The 17,270-nt window shown below is 38.9% G+C and overlaps 1 protein-coding gene across 2 annotated transcripts in view; it reads left to right on the top strand.

Moving 5' to 3' along the window:
- Window positions 1-14,279, top strand: part of LOC120535302 (cytochrome P450 2F2-like) — a 29,143-nt gene extending 14,864 nt beyond the window's left edge. The window contains exons 3-9 of one of the 2 annotated variants that reach the window (XM_039763052.1): window positions 4,218-4,370; window positions 5,568-5,740; window positions 9,833-10,006; window positions 10,737-10,878; window positions 11,516-11,703; window positions 12,228-12,369; window positions 13,570-14,279. In XM_039763052.1, coding sequence (XP_039618986.1) covers window positions 4,218-4,370; window positions 5,568-5,740; window positions 9,833-10,006; window positions 10,737-10,878; window positions 11,516-11,703; window positions 12,228-12,369; window positions 13,570-13,754 — 1,157 coding nt within the window. In that variant the 3' untranslated portion in view covers window positions 13,755-14,279. The remainder of the gene's footprint in view (window positions 1-4,217; window positions 4,371-5,567; window positions 5,741-9,832; window positions 10,007-10,736; window positions 10,879-11,515; window positions 11,704-12,227; window positions 12,370-13,569) is intronic. The other variant, XM_039763053.1, reaches the window with a different exon arrangement.
- The last annotated feature ends 2,991 nt before the right edge of the window (window positions 14,280-17,270 follow it).

Raw genomic sequence — 17,270 nt, 5'->3', positions numbered from 1 at the left:
ATAGATAGATAGATAGATAGATAGATTTTCGTGTATCAGTCCCCTGTCTTGTGCTTTTCAAGGAGTTGGTTGGAGTGTTCCTATGTCTTCATCGTGTTGGACAGGCCACCATATTGACAAACCACAATTGGGCCCTGTTTTGTCTTGGTAGAGTAACATATTACTGTACTTTCCCCTTTTGTATTACTAATGTGTAGCCTTTGTCAGAATGCTTCAGATCATATAACTTCTACCCACTTTCCCTTCTACATTTATAACCTCAGGCAATTAGGTGTAGTAAAAGACAAGCAAGGAGTTAAGTTACATTTTAAATAATGTATTATTGATAGTATTCATAAATAATAACAATATACAAAGTTCATTTGCATATTGGCAACCATACAACCTGATAAATGGTGATGTGTCGTTTCAGACGGTACACAGGCTTGTTAGTTACTTAAAATGTTTCTAGTTAAGGCATCATTTGTGGTCAGCTTTGTTCAGAACAGGCCACATGCCTGTCACAATATGGCTGCCAAGCTGTGCTCTTCATTGTGTTGTCCTTTTCAGTTCACGGTGTGACAGAGAGGTGCTCCTGTATCAGTTGGTAAGAGAGAGAGAGCTAGGGAGGAGTAAAGCAAGCAGATTTACAGATTCTCTGTCCAAACCCTATAGCCAATAGGGCGCCATGGTACTTAAAGGATTCTGATACAAGCCAATTCCAAACAGCCATACTTCAGACCAATGGGGCATAGAATACCTTCACACCTGCCCCCAAAAAGGTGAAGCTTGCCAGCTAGGCCATTTGATTGAGAAGAGTCCTAGAAAGATTGGCCAAACTTGTTTGAGGCACTTCCCCCAACCCTGTCTTAAAATTACAAAAAGACTCATTCTAAAAGGGGGAAAGGGGTTCTCAACCATCTAACCACCACTGTTCTTATCAATGATAGATATTAGTGTTATAAGTTACAAATAAAGAAATACAAAATATTTATCAACTTATATGCAATATTTCACACCACAATTGGGCCCCTTCAGATAAGGTGTATTTAAAATGCAATCAATTGAAACCCCTTGAACAAGAGACAGGTGATCTCCACTGAACTCATTCTGTGACTTGTAAAGCCAATTGACTACACCGGTGATGATTTAGGCTTTCTGAATTAAAGGGATGACACTTGTTCAATCAGTTAGTTTGAATTTCATATGTGTAATTAATTTAGACCACTTTGCTGAGATCTGTTTTCACTTTCGCAATGAAGAGTCTTTTTTCAGTTGATTAGTTCAGTTGATAAAAGAGGCAAATTAAATCCATTGTGATTTAATCGTACAGAAAAATAAAATGTGAGAACTTCCAATGGAGTTAAGACTTCTTATGGTAACAGTATGTATATACTACTGTATTACTGGTGCTTCCCAGTACAGAGATTGGGAAATATACAATATGCTCAACAACAAGAACAAGGTGTGCCAATGATCAATGTAGTGCCAGAGCTGGTATTAGGTTTGTGGTGAACTAATCATGAAATATGGATAGAAACTGGACACAAACAACATTAGAATGATCAACTTTGACATGTAACAATGAAAAGTTTTTGCAGGAGGATTAAAAGTCTTTAAGATAAAAATGTAGACAAATAACTGAAACAGTTATTGCAGTAAACCCACTGATATATTTTTTAAACCTTCCTTTAGTTTTAAGAGCATACCGTACAGCTCCTTACTGTTCTTAGCAGTTATTGGTAATAGTCATATTGTCAGGGGATGTCCAGAGGGCAGCAGTTGGCAGAGATTAGGGCACCATCAGGATGGCATGAGACTCGGAAAGCTTCTGGGAGAAAAAGAAGCACACCATCAGCAGAAGAGATTCTGAACACATTGGTGTGGGTTACAGTCATGGCCGAAATTATTGGCACCCCTGGAATTTTCCCAGAAAATGCACCATTTCTCCCAGAAAATTGTTGCAATTACAAATCTTTTGGTATACACATATTTATTTCCTTTATGTACTGTGCATTGGAAAACACAAACAAACAGAGAAAGAAAGCCAAATCTGACATCATGTCACACAGAACTCCAAAAATGGGCTGGACAAAATTATTGGCACCTTTTCAAAATTGTGGGTAAATCGTTTTATTTCAAGCATATGACGCTCGTTTGAACTCACCTGTGGCAAGAAACAGGTGCTGGCAATATAGCAATCACACCTGAAGCCAATTAAAATGGAGACAAGTTGACTCAGCCTTTCTGTTGTGTGTCTGAGTGTGCCACACTAAGCATGGAGAACAGAAAGAAGAGCAGAGAATTGTCTAAGGACTTGAGAACAAAAATTGTGGTAAAATATCAACAATCTCAAGGCTACAAGTCCATCTCCAGAGATCTTCATGTTCCTTTGTCCACTGTGCGCAACATAATCAAGAAGTTCACAACACATGGCACTGTAGCTAATCTCCCTGGACTTGGACGGAAGAGAAAAATTGATAAAAGACTGCAACGAAGGACAGTCCGAATGGTGGATAAACAGCCCCAATCAACTTCAAAACATATTCAAGCTGTTCTGCAGACAGTGTCAGCTCGAACTATCCGTCGACATCTGAACGAAATGAAGCGCTATGGCAGGAGAGCCAGGATACCCCACTGCTGACACAGAAACATAAAAAAGCCAGACTGGAGTTTGCCAAAATGTACTTGAGGAAGCCAAAATCCTTCTGGGCGAACGTCTTGTGGACAGATGAGACCAAGGTAGAGCTTTTTGGTAAAGCTCATCATTCTACTGTTTACAGAAAATGGAATGAGGCCTACGAAGAAAAGAACACAGTACCTACAGTCAAATATGGTGGAGGTTCTAAGATGTTTTGCTGCCTCTGGCACTGGATGCCTTGACTATGTGCAAGGCATCATGAAATCTGAAGACTACCAAAAGATATTGGGGCGCAATGTAGGGCCCAGTGTCAGAAAGCTGGGTCTGTGTCAGAGGTCATGGGTGTTCCAGCAGGACAATGACCCCAAACATACCTCTAAAAGCACCCAGAAATGGTTGAAGACAAAGCGCTGGAGAGTTCTGAAGTGGCCAGCAATGAGTCCGGATCTAAATCCGATTGAACACTTATGGAAAGATCTCAAAATTGCTGTTGGAAGAAGGTGCTCTTCAAATCTGAGAGACCTTTAGCAGTTTGCAAAAGAAGAGTGGTTGGAAATTCCAGCTGAGAGGTGTAACAAGCTTGTTGATGGTTATAGGAAGCGCTTGATTTGAGTTATTTTTTTTCAAAGGGTGTGCAACCAAATATTAAGTTGAGGGTGCCAATAATTTTGTCCAGCCCGGTGTTTGAGTTTTGTGTAAAATGATGTCAGATTTGGCTTTTTTCTTAGTTTTTTTTGGGTTGTTCCAATGCACATAAAGGGAATAAACATGTGTATACCAAAACATTTGTAATTGCAACAATTTTCTGGGAGAAATGGTGCATTTTCTGGGAAAATTCCAGGGGTGCCGATAATTTTGGCCATGACTGTATGTGGTGGCCAGTGTGTGTGTGAGAGAGACAGAGGGGCAGCCTGGGCTATACCATGAAATGCTATCTGAGAATACTAGGAAGCTGGTAACCTTAAAATGGAAGGGGGTAACTGACACTGCGTGAGAACAGGAAGGAGAAGTTCAAAGTGGTAACACCTCCCAGATACTAAGGGGCATAGGGTCCAAAAAGGGACATTATGGCACAATGTTGTCAGAGCAGGCAGCTGGGAAAATTCTGCCAGGCAACTAAAGGCTCAGGGGTGCAGGCTGGCCAGTGGGCAGTAGAGAGAGCTTTAACCCGGATTCACTGACCTCAGAAATGGTTGTGGATGAAGCTGTGAGTGCAGTGGTGCTGGGGAAGTGGACATCTGGTGTTAAGAAGGGATGCCAGGGTCTGGGGACTGGGAACATAAATGAAAGTGGGGAAGTGATATTTGTTACTACAGTTTGTTGAGTGGGCTAGCGTTTGTGCCCGGCAAGCAGAGGGTCCAAGCCTTGAAAGCTGGGCCCTGGTTAAGTTGGGTTCTAAGTTTCCCTTTTTTATCCCACCTAGTGATATTTGTTAACACAGTTACAGTATTTGTGTAGTGTCCTGCATACACAGCACTTCCATAAGAGGCCCCTGCTCTCACTCTCATTTTTTTATACTTCTCACATTTTGCCTGTTTTTTGGTTAGCTGGAAATGTGTCAGGGTGGCTCATGATGTAACCTTTTTGTATTTTACAGGGATTTCTATGGTCACCTATGGGACTCACTGGAAGGAACATAAGTGTTTTACTCTCAGCACATTACGCGATTTCGGACTGGGAAAGAAACTGATGGAGAGTAAGATTCTAAGTGAGGCCGCACACTTGATACAATCTCTGGAAAAACAGGAAGGTACGGGTGGATAAACAAACATGTGTTATTATCTAACTACAAAAGTACTTGGGTTTCCATTGGCTAAACATGTCCTTTCATGCAGCTGAGTTTTTTCCCCCCTTTTAGTGTAGTCAAGACCAAGTTGTCCTTGAGCAGGAAGCCCACTCCCTGTCTATGCCTTGTACCTTACATTTCTTTCCTGTACCTCCATCAAGGGAAAATGCTAAAAGTAATCTTATTACAGTTCTGGGGGTCTAAAGGTTTCATAGCACAGAGAAATGTGTTGATTGCTGTTATGTTTACAAAGTTATATTTTCCATCATGAAAAAGATGATGTATGTAGTGCATCAAAGAACAGGCAATTCTTGCCATTGCTTTTCTTGTAATCTTTCGTTATACTGTAAGAAAAGTAGATCACTTAAACAGTGAATTTTTAGTCCAAGAAGCAATATCTGAAAATACACTGCAACATTCACTAAGGGGTAGCAAGCTTGAGGGTTTGCCAAATCTCGTCACTCAATGCTGCCACCTACTGATCGCTGCAATCACTACACGTCTACTAATCTCCGCTTCTTCACGAGTCAAAAAAAAAAGCCAAAAAATAAAACCAAAAAAAAAAAAAAAAACACTACACACCAGTGTCTGTGGATCACCTTCTGGGCTGATTTGCAGCAGGTACTATCACCCCAAGTTGACAGGGGGAGCTTGTGCCAACCTTCTCCCCTTTTCTTCTCTCCATAGCACTGAGAAGATGCCCATCGAGGGTAACTGACTCCGTCCCTTTCGGAGCAGAGCTCCCTAAACATAACTGAAGACATTACTACAGCCAGATGGCTATCTTTACTTCAGTACTTTTCAGCTGTTGCTCATAGTGGTGTACATAGTGGTCCTTCCGTCTTGTTTTGTGACTGAATTAAACATGGACAACCTGGTTGGCATCCCTACGTTTTCCTTTGGAACCCTGCAGTGCCTTATTCCACCACAGTGTAGACATTAAAACTTTACTGTAGGCCGACTTACTGTAGCATGCATGCAGATTTATTCTACGCCATAAAAAATATTTTTCCGACCTCGAGGAGCCATGTTTGTTCCACTTTGTGTTTACGCTATTTCGGCTCAAAGTATTCAAACATGTTTACTGCTCATGCAGCTTTGGAGCTGGCATATTGGGTACTGTTCCTCCTTTTTAACAATCCCCTCTTTCTCTGTCACTAGGTCTTGCCATATACCCCCACATATTACTAGAGAATGCTGTGTCCAATGTTGTTTGTTCGGTAATACTGGGATTGCGCTTTGACTATGACAACAAACTCTTCCACAAAATGATGGAGCTTCTGAATGACAGTACCAAAATACTGAATGGACCCTGGGGCATGGTAAGAATCTCTGTACGTATTGGGAGGTGTGCTGTTGTTATTGGATTGCTATTACATTTTGATTGTTTATATTCTCTTGGGATGCTCCAGCACTTTAAAAAAGTAAATGTATTTACACATTTGCTTGTCTGCTAACTACCATATGATGTAGCCTAAATAAAAAAATAAAAAAACAGGGGTCAATAGATGTTATTTGCAGCCCTGTGTATGTATGTACTGTAGGTTTTGGGCTGATGTATTCAAATTTCTATTTGATATTCAAAATGTTAATAAAACTTTACATTTAGAAACATCCAGCACAGTGTACAAATATCAAAATGTATTGCACATAAGTTATATGTCAAAACACACAATGCCATGAGTACTGTGACAATGAAACCGATTAGCAATATTCACTACAAATTCAAGATGAATGAATATGATGGCAAACGTACAGCATGTTGCTTCTTATTCTAAGGCATTCTATTCCAAATGACTTTCATGTTAAGCTTGAAAATAATAATTTTGTTGAAAAGTATAGATTTTGGGGTTCCCATCTTTAACGGCAGTGCTGCATAGAAGGTGTGGGCCGAGTGAGAGAGCAAGCTCAACTGATGTCTCCAGGAAGTCCTCTGACGGCAAAGCACCAGCAGTTACCAAATGTGTGAAATGGGAAGGATCGTGGTGTGATTCCACAACAAGTTACCATTCCACTTGCATTTGCAAGTCAGCGTAAGTTTTGGGACAAAGTCGTTTAAGTTTCATCTAAAGCAGTGTAAAAATTTGTACTTAGTGGAACATTTTTTACACCTGCTCCTTTTCGGCAAGTACAATATATACTCAACTAGATTATACCTGGCCAATCTATGACAAACCAGCCTAGTGAGCTCCTGCAGCAAGTCTATGGTCATTGTCTTGTTAAATGAGGGACTGTTAATCAGTAAATATAGTTTCACTAGCCAACCCGCGGCGATAATTATCAACATGAACAGTCAACGTGGCTCACAGCTGCATGTGGACTGTAGCACAGACCAAAGCGAGTGAGGATGTGTTTGGTGACATGTTGGGGGCGGGCACATGAGCAAGCAGTGCGCATGTCTCGAGAGTGAGGCTGGACGCGGGAGGAGGGTTAGAGTGGGCGGTCGGGGCTCTGTCGTCCGTACCCCATGGTCGGGCGGGCGACTTGGTCGATTATATATACAGTGGAATCTTGGTTCACGACCATAATTCATTCCAAAACTCTGGTCGTAAACCGATTTAGTCGCGAACCAAAGTAATTTCCCCCATAGGATTGTATGTAAATACAATTAATCTGTTCCAGACTGTACAAACTGTATGTAAATATATATTTTTTAAAATTTTTAAGCACAAATATAGTTAATTATACCATTGAATGCACAGCGTAATAGTAAACTAAATGTAAAAGCATTGAATAACACTGAGAAAACCTTGAACAACAGAAAACTTAACACTGCAAGAGTTTGCACTATAGCGCTACGAACCGCTCGCTAAAAACACTTTTTTTTAATGAGTTTTAAGCACAGTGAAAAAAATTAACATTTGAAAAATCCATAATTTAATAAACAACCAAGAAAAGTAACATTGCAACAATGCACGTGCACACCTGTGTGTGTTGTGTGTGTCTCTCTCTCTCTCGCATGTGTGTGTGTGTCTCTCTCATGTGGACTGTAGCACAGATGAAAATGACTGAGGCTGTGTTTGGTGAGTTGTTGCGTGTGGGCACATGATCAGGCAGTGCACATGCCTCGAGAGCGACGGTGGACGCAGGAGGAGAGTTACAGTTGGCGGGCAGGGCTCTGTTGTGCGTATCCCATTACACGGGAGGAGGGTTAGAGTTGGCTAGTGATAGCACTGTCGAGCGTATCCTATGGTCTTAGAGTTGGCGGGCAGGAGTCTGTGAGTTGGCGGGCGTGGTTCTCTGTCTTGCTTGCGCTTAGTGTCTTGCATGCCCTTAGTGAATTATATATATAGATGTTCTTGAACAGAGAAAACTTTTGTACATTTCCAAAGTCATTCTGCAACTACAATCAATAGCAAATTCACTAACAATGAGGAAAGGACCCACACCAGGGGAACTCATGCATGCTGAAACCATGAAAATACAGATGAAGATGAGGTATGCTTGGGACTGTCTGCAGTTTGTACCTTTTCACCCAACCATCACTTTGGCAGAGGTTTATCTTGGTTTCATCTGTTTATTGCACATTCTTCCGAACTGCTGTCTCTGAAGTGGATTAAACAGGATTGGAAAAGTTCTTATTCTGGCTCATGCCCATGCAAAAAAAGTACTGCTTGTGACAGCCATGTCTGTCTGTCCATTTGAAACAGCTTGGCTCCCAGAAGGGCCAGTTACTCTTTGAGGAAATTTATTGGGATAGTAAAATATTTATTGAGGTGTCTTGAATACAGAGCACTGTACACATTTTTGAAATTTCAAAATCTTACATTGAAAAACATTGGCAAATTTGAAATAGAGAAACATTCTGTGCAACTTCAACTATGGATTAATTTACAGTTTCAATTTTACCTTGAGAGCCTTTACTTCAACCTGTCTTTATATATAATTCACTACCGTGGGTGGCTGTCCGTTTGTCTGCCCAGGATTTTAAATCACCTGTACCTTCCAAACCATTTGAAGTATTGACCTAAAATCTGCTACACATATACGACACGGCGTCTACTGTCTGCTTTCGGGGTGATAATTGACCTCCAAGGTTATTCCTCTTTTTAATTTTATTTTATGTAGAATCAACTCTCGGAGGCGGCCAGCAAGGCAGCCAGGCGGTGCATGTGTGCGAGAGCCGTTAGCATTCCCTACCACTTCCACCGTCACTTCCCCTACCTCTTCATATCTTAAATCATTCTTGAGGCAGATTGAAGACTTAAGTGCCAGCTTAAGTGAAAAATTAAAGAAATTGCACTAAGTAATAGCAACACAAATTCTGACTTAATCAATTTAACATGAAAAGATGCAGAAGAAAGAAGTGAATAAGCGGGTCGCTAGGGTGGAGAAAAGAAGAGCTGCACAGGAAGCACCAAGCGCATCAACCTCTGAGCTAATGAATGTTAAACGTACAGAGAAAGAGTATGAAAACTATGAAAGCTCAAGTCAAGCATATCTGTGACATTACTGGTATATATATTTTTCAGTTTACTCAATGACAGCCACTCCTATGGTAAAACAATCCAGTTGAGGGCAATGAAGCAAGAACACCTTGATGCAGGACAAGAGGAGAAGAGGAGTCGGGTGTGGGTGGGGTTGAATGATTCAGTATTTTATCCAATTTGTTATTTATGATATTCTTTTATTATTAAGTATGATAGTAATGATATTATTTATTCATCACTGTCCCTTAATGTACCAGAATGTAGCAGTAGGTCTCATTATATGCTAACAATGTGGCTTCTGCCTCCACCTTATCTGGTACTCATCACTGCAGCATCTCGTACAAACTTCCATCAAAGTAGCTCACTTCTCCTGCTCCTTGAAATAAAAGCAGGTAAGTGAAATGATGTTCACGTCCATAAAAGTAAAAAATAAAAGCATGAAGTGTATGAAAGCTGGCTCATTGACGCTTTATAACACAGTGACTAAACATGCCCTCAGTATTTCTCACAGCTGCACTTTCTTGAGATTATAATGATTTGTTTTTTTTTCTGACACTGATTTATTGGCAAACCACCACAATGGTCCACTGTCCATCATGTTCAGATTCTGCAAACATCAGGTAATTATTTGAAAAATGTTATGTTTTTAAAAAAATTTGAACTCCAATTAGCTACAGACCCTCGGCATCCAACTAATAACAACAGACCAAGAAACTTTCATCACTTCAGTAGGCATCTGCCATCTATGAAAGCAATTTCAGCCACGCCATATTGTAAAGTGGTATTAGCAAACATTTTTATGTACTCTGTTAACACATGTATTTACATTCTGTTATCATCATTACAGTATTTTTGAATGTGACACACTTATGATATGACCTTCATCTTTTAAACTCCTGTTCATTTTGTTTGTGCACATGATCATAAAGCAATGGTGACTAATGTGGGTTACTTTGTGTAATTCAAAATGTCTCTTCTTTCTTTCACCCTATTTAGCTGTATGATGCCCTACCTTTCATCAGGTCTTTACGTCTGCCTTTTCGAAGAGCAATATCCAACAAAGATAACATGAAAGATTTCTTTCGGTCCTTTGTAAAACAACACAGGAAAAACTGGGTGCCAGGAGACCCACAGGATTACATTGATTGCTACTTTGAAGAAATGGAGAAGGTTTCAATTTCAGTTGTTTTACTACTTCTACTGTGGATCATCAATGTGATTTCCACTTTGCTTTACAGCATCACATCTACCTGGCAGATCTGTGGGAGTTTGGAGCTTCAAATAGAGTGTAACATAGCTATACTGGGTTTTTATTATTAAGTGTATTTTTATTATTAAGTATTAAGTATCTCAAAAAATCTAATATGAAACCATTTCACCTCTAATCATACTTTAGCCATACCTGAAAAGCTATTGCATGGTCACAGGTAGGATTTAAATATGAAGTATAAAGTGTTGGTTGGGAATAATGTGGAATGGAAGATGGGCTGGCGGAGATAAAAGTGAAAGTTTTTTAGTGGAGATGATGTAACTCATAAAACCAACACTTAACAACAGTCACCACATTTCCTTAATGTTTGCAAAATATGGAGACAAAGCAGGCTATGCAACTCAAAGCAGTTGGGATGAAGGCATAAGCATTCACTCTGCAGCTAGTCAGACCCACCTCGTAAGTCTCAAATGTCTACGCTGATTTTTCACTGTGCATCATTTTGAGATCTTGCAGACTGTTTTATGTTCACTAGTATACTGACATAGCTCTGAAACAATCTCTGGTAATGCTCTTAGACTTATCGGGCTGAGCTGTGCTAGTTAGAAATAATTTCTTAAAGGCAATAATTTTGAACAGGTTGATTTAGGGTATTCCAAATGCTAATGTGCCATTCTTTTATTTTTTCAGCGTAAGAATAATAACGAATCCATCTTTGATGAGAACAGCCTGCTTCTCAACCTAATAGATTTGTTCTCGGCAGGCACCGAGTCCACTGCCATCACAATAAGATGGACACTCCTATACCTGATGCGCTATCCAGATGTTCAAGGTATAAGCAGCACTATCAGGAATGGATAGAGTTGAGAGTGAGATATAAATCACAAGGGTCTACTTTAGGAAATCAATAGTCCTTTCTCGTTCCTCTTCTTGGGTACCAAAAATAACATTACATGAAAAAACCATCTATTCATATTTGGGTGTCACATTTTGTAAAACTTAGTGGTTTGTACGTAATTTGTATTGTGCTGTACATCTGAATAGAACTTTTCTTATTTCAATGTTTGAAACCTTTTTTCCGTTGACCCCATTAAAATTTTCTAATGGGCCACAATCATGGATTGTTAGATTCTGAGTTAAGATTCACTGCTGTCCTCCAAGTTAGTGTAAGATCTGTTAAGACTTATTTCACGTAAAACCTCGCTTCAAGCAGCAGTAAATGAGGTACTTGACATTTCGGCTTAACCATTTAATATTTGACAGAATATACTGGCATGACTGGCCTTTGTGTACATATTACACAAATTATCTCTGAAAAACTTAATCACTTTCACAAACATGGCTTATACCAAACAGAATAGTCACCTTAGTGGGGTTCTTGTAATGCAAATAATTTTAGGTAATCAAAGATGCTTTGTATAAATTATAGCTATGAATTTGTCCCATCTTATTTTTTTTCCCCATTGTAGCAAGGTGCCACAAGGAGATTGATTGCATTCTTGGTAGCAAAGAACAGATCAGTTATGAAGACAGACATGCCATGCCATATATGCTAGCTGTGATTCATGAGTCCCAGCGCATGGGAGATGTTGCTCCTCTGGGAGTATTTCATGCTGCCTTGAAGGACACCCAACTTTTTGGATATACAATTCCTAAGGTATAAAAACTGAACATTTCAATATTCACTGGTAGGCACATGTAATAAGGGGAGGCTTCAATCTAATATAAGAAAAGGCTAAACAATACGGAATGAAATCACATTTCAGGAAAACAGTCTGACATTCTCTAAACTCTGTTTTCCATAAGTTACCTAATGATTATCACAATATTTTACACTGAAATAATCATGGATGCCAATTTCATTGTTATTAATGGGGAAGATGTTTGAGATTAGCTTAAATTTTCAATAATGCTATTTGCTATTTAAATATGCTATTTAGGCAACACAATTTTTAACCTCCACTGGTGACAATCATTGCTTTAGATTTTAAAGGTAGCAACTGGATTAACTGACCTTCATCTTGTCTTTTCTCGACTGCTGAAGCAAGATCAGTAAACTTTACTGTGAGCTTTTCCTTTATATTATCTGCACTAATCCATTTTTTCTCCAAATGCACCTTATACCTTTTACTGATCAGTATTTTTAAGTACAAATTATATTTTACTTTTTTTTTCATTCAGGGAACTACTGTGATTCCTAATCTCAGTTCAGTTCTCCATGATGATACTCAATGGAAGTTCCCCCATGAGTTCAACCCTTCCAACTTTCTCAATGAAAAAGGGGAATTTGTGAAGCCAGAGGCTTTTGTCCCTTTCTCAGCAGGTAATATAGTTAAGAGCAGCACTGATACTATACTAGTGTGATTAATACATATATTTAATTATATTTATTATTTAAATCAACAAAAATAATGTGCACTAAAGCATGCTCACAGCTGTCCTTACATGTTTCACTTTCTGTTCAGGATGGAGTAATAATCTGTGTGAGTATAACTGCAGTATGTGACATGTACATATGCTTTGATTGCAAGAGCCAATTGAAAGATGGCTAGAATACCACTACTCTAAAGATAATTGAAAAAAAAAGTCCCACTTTATCGACACATGTACTTATAAGTTCTTAGCTGTAAGTCTAGGATGGGTCAAGGAACAATACCCAACTGGGATGGCCGTGTGATGCAAGGAGAAAGGGAGATCAACCAGTCAGGACTATATGCTCCCCTGATACGTTAGGTGGCAGAATCCCTGGACGACACTACCTGTATGGAGACCCACAAGGCATTCTGGGAACTGTAGTCCTATGCGACAGCCTTGTTGGGTTCCATGGAGCCAGGGGGTGCTACAGAGATCCACGATCAGTGGAACTTGAGTTTGATCCGGAGGTACTTCCAATGGGCTATGCCCTAGCACTGGAAGTACTCCTGAGTCAAAGGTAAAAGGAGCCATTCAGCATCATCCCTGTGAGTTAGAGTGGGATGTGGAGGACGGACAAAGCTCACCTGGGAGGAGTGGGGGTGAAGAAAGAAAGAAAGGAATCATGTTGATCAACTATTACAAAGAAGCCCTTTGGAAGGAATTTTGTATGATAAAGCATGTATTTACACCTGGGACTTGTGTCTGGGATATGGGGTGCTGCATCGCCCCCTAATGGTCAAACTTGCTTTTTAAAATTTATATATGCAAACTCACTGTTTCAAATTTAATATACACATTAAAGGCAAGGCTGAATGTTTTTAGATTTTTAGGAAAACGTAATTACACACTGCTCTTAAAATTATGCAAAGCAAACAGTCTTCACACACAAAGTTAAAGTTGGACAAATGTTTATATGATGAATATAATTAAAAGGGATGACTTTTAATCCTAAGTCTATGTTAGAACACTGCTACACATAGTAACAAGATGACACAATTAAATTTACTGTTTATCAGGTGCCTACATATCTTGGGGTATAAAGGCATGCTGAAAGGTTTGACATGATATCTGTCCAGTCATTTTTTTTTTAATTTCCCTTTCATTTTAGGTCCAAGAATCTGTTTAGGAGAAGCTCTTGCTAGGACGGAACTATTTCTCTTCCTTACGACTCTGCTACGACGCTTTGAAGTCATATGGCCAGAAAACTGTGGAGCACCTGACCTGACTCCACTCTATGGGATAACACAGGAGCCTCAAAAGTATAAAATGAAGCTTAAGTCCAGAGAAAACTAGTGTGCTTTATTCTCTTACAGCAGACTGTACTTCAAAATTCAGCTACACTTTTTCTTAACGGATAAAAGCATATGTAGAAATTAACAATGAGCATCCATGTAACACTATTTTATTTAAATGCTTTTTAACTTGTATTAATGCATGTGTATTGACTTCATTAACCTCCTTACAATTAGATGTGCCTTTTCCCCCTTGTTTTACAGTATAGTGTGAAGTATTGTATAAGGAAATGGTCTCTAATGTACAAGCTTGATGGCTGAATTTACATCCGCAACTATTACTGATGTTAAGCAAGTCTTTTGTAAAAATAAGTAATACAGTTATAATGTAAAGTGATTTGGGATGGTCCTTGCAAGAGAATGGTATTATGTAAAATTAGTGGTCAGTTGGTTTGCATGCCTCACAAAAATTTCTAAAGTCTTCATAATTAAGAAACATGAAGCTCAGTATAAGACAGTTTCACAAAAATTCTTTTGTGTTTTCATTATCAATACATATTCTTTCATAATAAATTAGTAATCACTATTTTGGTATACTGTTGATCTAATCAGAGCAAAATTAATTTGCAAACATAAAACTTTAACTTGTATACTATTATTTTACTGTACTGCCATCTATCTGCTTAACTCACTTAATCCTAGGTTAGAGTCAAAGGAGGCGATGCACATGTTAGCATTACGTGCAAAGCAGGAACCAACCCTGAACGGAGTGCCACGTCCACTCCAGGCTCACTCACAGCCAATATAAAGTTACACAGTAGGCTAATACAGGGATGTGGTTGACAACACATGCAGACACTGGAAATATCTGCAAGCTCCATATGGGCAGAGACTGAGAGAGGATTCAAAATTAGTCTCCTGTTGCTGTGAGACTGCAGGACTGAACACTGACTAAAACGTTTATGGTTAAAAAAAAAAAACAAAACACAACACTGGTTTGTGGTAAAACAAATTCAGAATGGTTCTACTCAGCACAGTTTGAACACTATGAATTGGGACTGATATGAATATGAATCCATAAGTAATTTTATAAACTTAAAGAAACAGCATGTGTACACTTTCCATAGATGACCATATCGTTCTTACCATCATTGTAAAAATATCATATGCATTTTTCTGTAAAATACTTCAGTGTTACTATAAGTTGCTATCTTTGTTGCTTTGTTAAGGGTCTTACAATGGTGACAGCCAAGAAAAATGCAATATAAAATGTAATGGCTGGAAAAACATTAATTATGTTAAATAGTCCATTGATTATGTTTACTAATGGACTTTATAAAGCAGATTAAACTATTAATTACTTTATATTTAAACTATAAGCAGAATATCCTTAGTAAACCTTGACTGACAACCAATTTAGCTTTGAAAAGAATGACCCAAATTGTTTTTCTTGATACATTACAGACGTGGTCATATTTCTTGGTACCCCTCCACAAAAAAAGAACCCATAATTGCCTCTGAAATAACTTGAAACTAACAAATGTAGTTGGGAACCATCATTGTTTACTCCGCATTTAACAAAAGTCAGACTTTGACTTTTGATTCAACAGAATATTTCAAATAATAAAACAAATTAAAAAGGCATGGACAGAAATGATGAGACCCTTAACCTAATATTTTGTTGTACAACCTTTAGAAGCTTCACAGCAAACAGTAGTTCTCAATGAGACTTCTGCATCTGTCAGTAGGTAGTTTGACCCACCTTTCTGATCAAACTGCTCCATCTGTCAGGTTTGAAGGGGACCTTCTCCAAATGGCATGTTTCAGCTCTTTCCATAATTGTTCAACAAGATTCAAATCAGGGATCATAGAAAGCTTTGAAAGCTTCATTTTGTTGTCTGTAGACATACAGCTGATGTGACTTGCCATAAAGCTCCAGTTTTGTCTTATCGGTCTAAATAATATTCTCTAAAAAGGCACTGTGGCTTGCAAGTATATAAATATGAGTTTTTATATTGTTTTTTCAAGTGTAGAGTCCTCTTGGATCTTTTTCTGTTGGTCCCACTGTCACTCAAAAAGAGATAGATTGTGCGATCAGACACTGAAGGACTTACCTTGTAGTTCAGCTTGTATCTCTTTGAAAGTTGTCCTTGGATTTTGTCTATCATTCTCATTATCCATCTGCCCATTCTGGGGTTGATTTTCCTCTTGTGGCCGTGTCCAGAGAGGTCAGCTGCAGTCCCACGGACCTTACATTTCTTAATATTTCCAACTGTTGTCACAAGAACATTAGGCTGCTTTGAGATAGTCTTATAGCCTTTGCCTTTAACGTGTCTATAATTTTCTTTCTGATCTCCTCAGACAGCTCTGTTCAGTGTAGGACACACAATGACACCAAACAGCTGAGTGACTACTTTTCTCCATTTAAATAGGCTGAGTGACAGATTGCACGACTGGAGACACATGGGATACTACTTAAAGAAAACAGCTAGTTTAAAAAATCACTCTAATCCAAGTATTTATCATCATTTCTACGGGTACCAACAAATATGTCCAGGCCACTTTAAAATATGTCAACATATCAAAGGCATGCAGGTGTATACATGGAGAATCACTTTTCAGGACGCATACAGCAATTTTTCAATGAGCTGCAAGGGTACCAATAAATGTGTTCACATTTGGATGTATACATGTGTGCATGTAATGACCTAAACCCTGACCAGACTTGGTTCTCACCTTGTACCCCAATGCTGAACCAGTACAGGCATCGGCTGTCAGCAACACTAAATTGGATAACTGAGTTAAAAAAAATGGATGGATGTGTCACAAAAGTGTATCTTACTTTCTTCAAATGTATTTTACACAAATATAGACAATGCCAAATAAATACCACCCTAAACACTTGTTTCTGCGTCAGTTATAACAAAGACTTAGCATTATACAAACATAATCTTGTGCCATCAACACTGACCTCATCAATTTAGGACTTTGTGCCACCCACTACCAATGGCTTTTGAACTTCTTAATCAGCAGATCTCAGTTTATGTGAAATGGCAACATCACATCCTCAACACTGACCCTCAACACAGGTACTCAACAGGGCAGTGTGCTGTGGTCCCTTCTAATACTATTTGTTCACCTCGGGCTATTTGGGCAAGTACAGCTCCAACTCCATCATTAAATTTGCTGTTGACACCATTATTATTGACTTAATCGCCAACAGTGATGAGACAGTTTACTGAGAAGAGGTCTACCTGCTGACTCCATTGTACCAGTGCTGGTTATAGACTTAAAAAGTAAAAGGCAGACCACACTTCCATCTACATTGGAAGGAATTGTATTGAACGAATGACAGCTTTAAATTAACTGAAGTGACTATCTTTAAGTGAAGTTGGCACAACACATTTTGGCTCTTGTCAAAACAACTTACCAGCACATAAACTTACTTAGATGTCTGAGGACAGCTTGCATTTCTCAATCTGTTTTCACAAACTTCTACAGATGCACAGTGGAGTTCATTCTTACTGACTGCATCACATCCTGGTATTGCATCTGCTTGGTTTAAGATTGTATAGTA

This window comes from Polypterus senegalus, chromosome 9 (assembly GCF_016835505.1).
Source record: "Polypterus senegalus isolate Bchr_013 chromosome 9, ASM1683550v1, whole genome shotgun sequence".
NCBI lineage: Eukaryota > Metazoa > Chordata > Cladistia > Polypteriformes > Polypteridae > Polypterus > Polypterus senegalus.
Note: the sequence above shows the minus strand (reverse complement) of the source record. Positions and strands in the feature narration are given on the sequence as shown.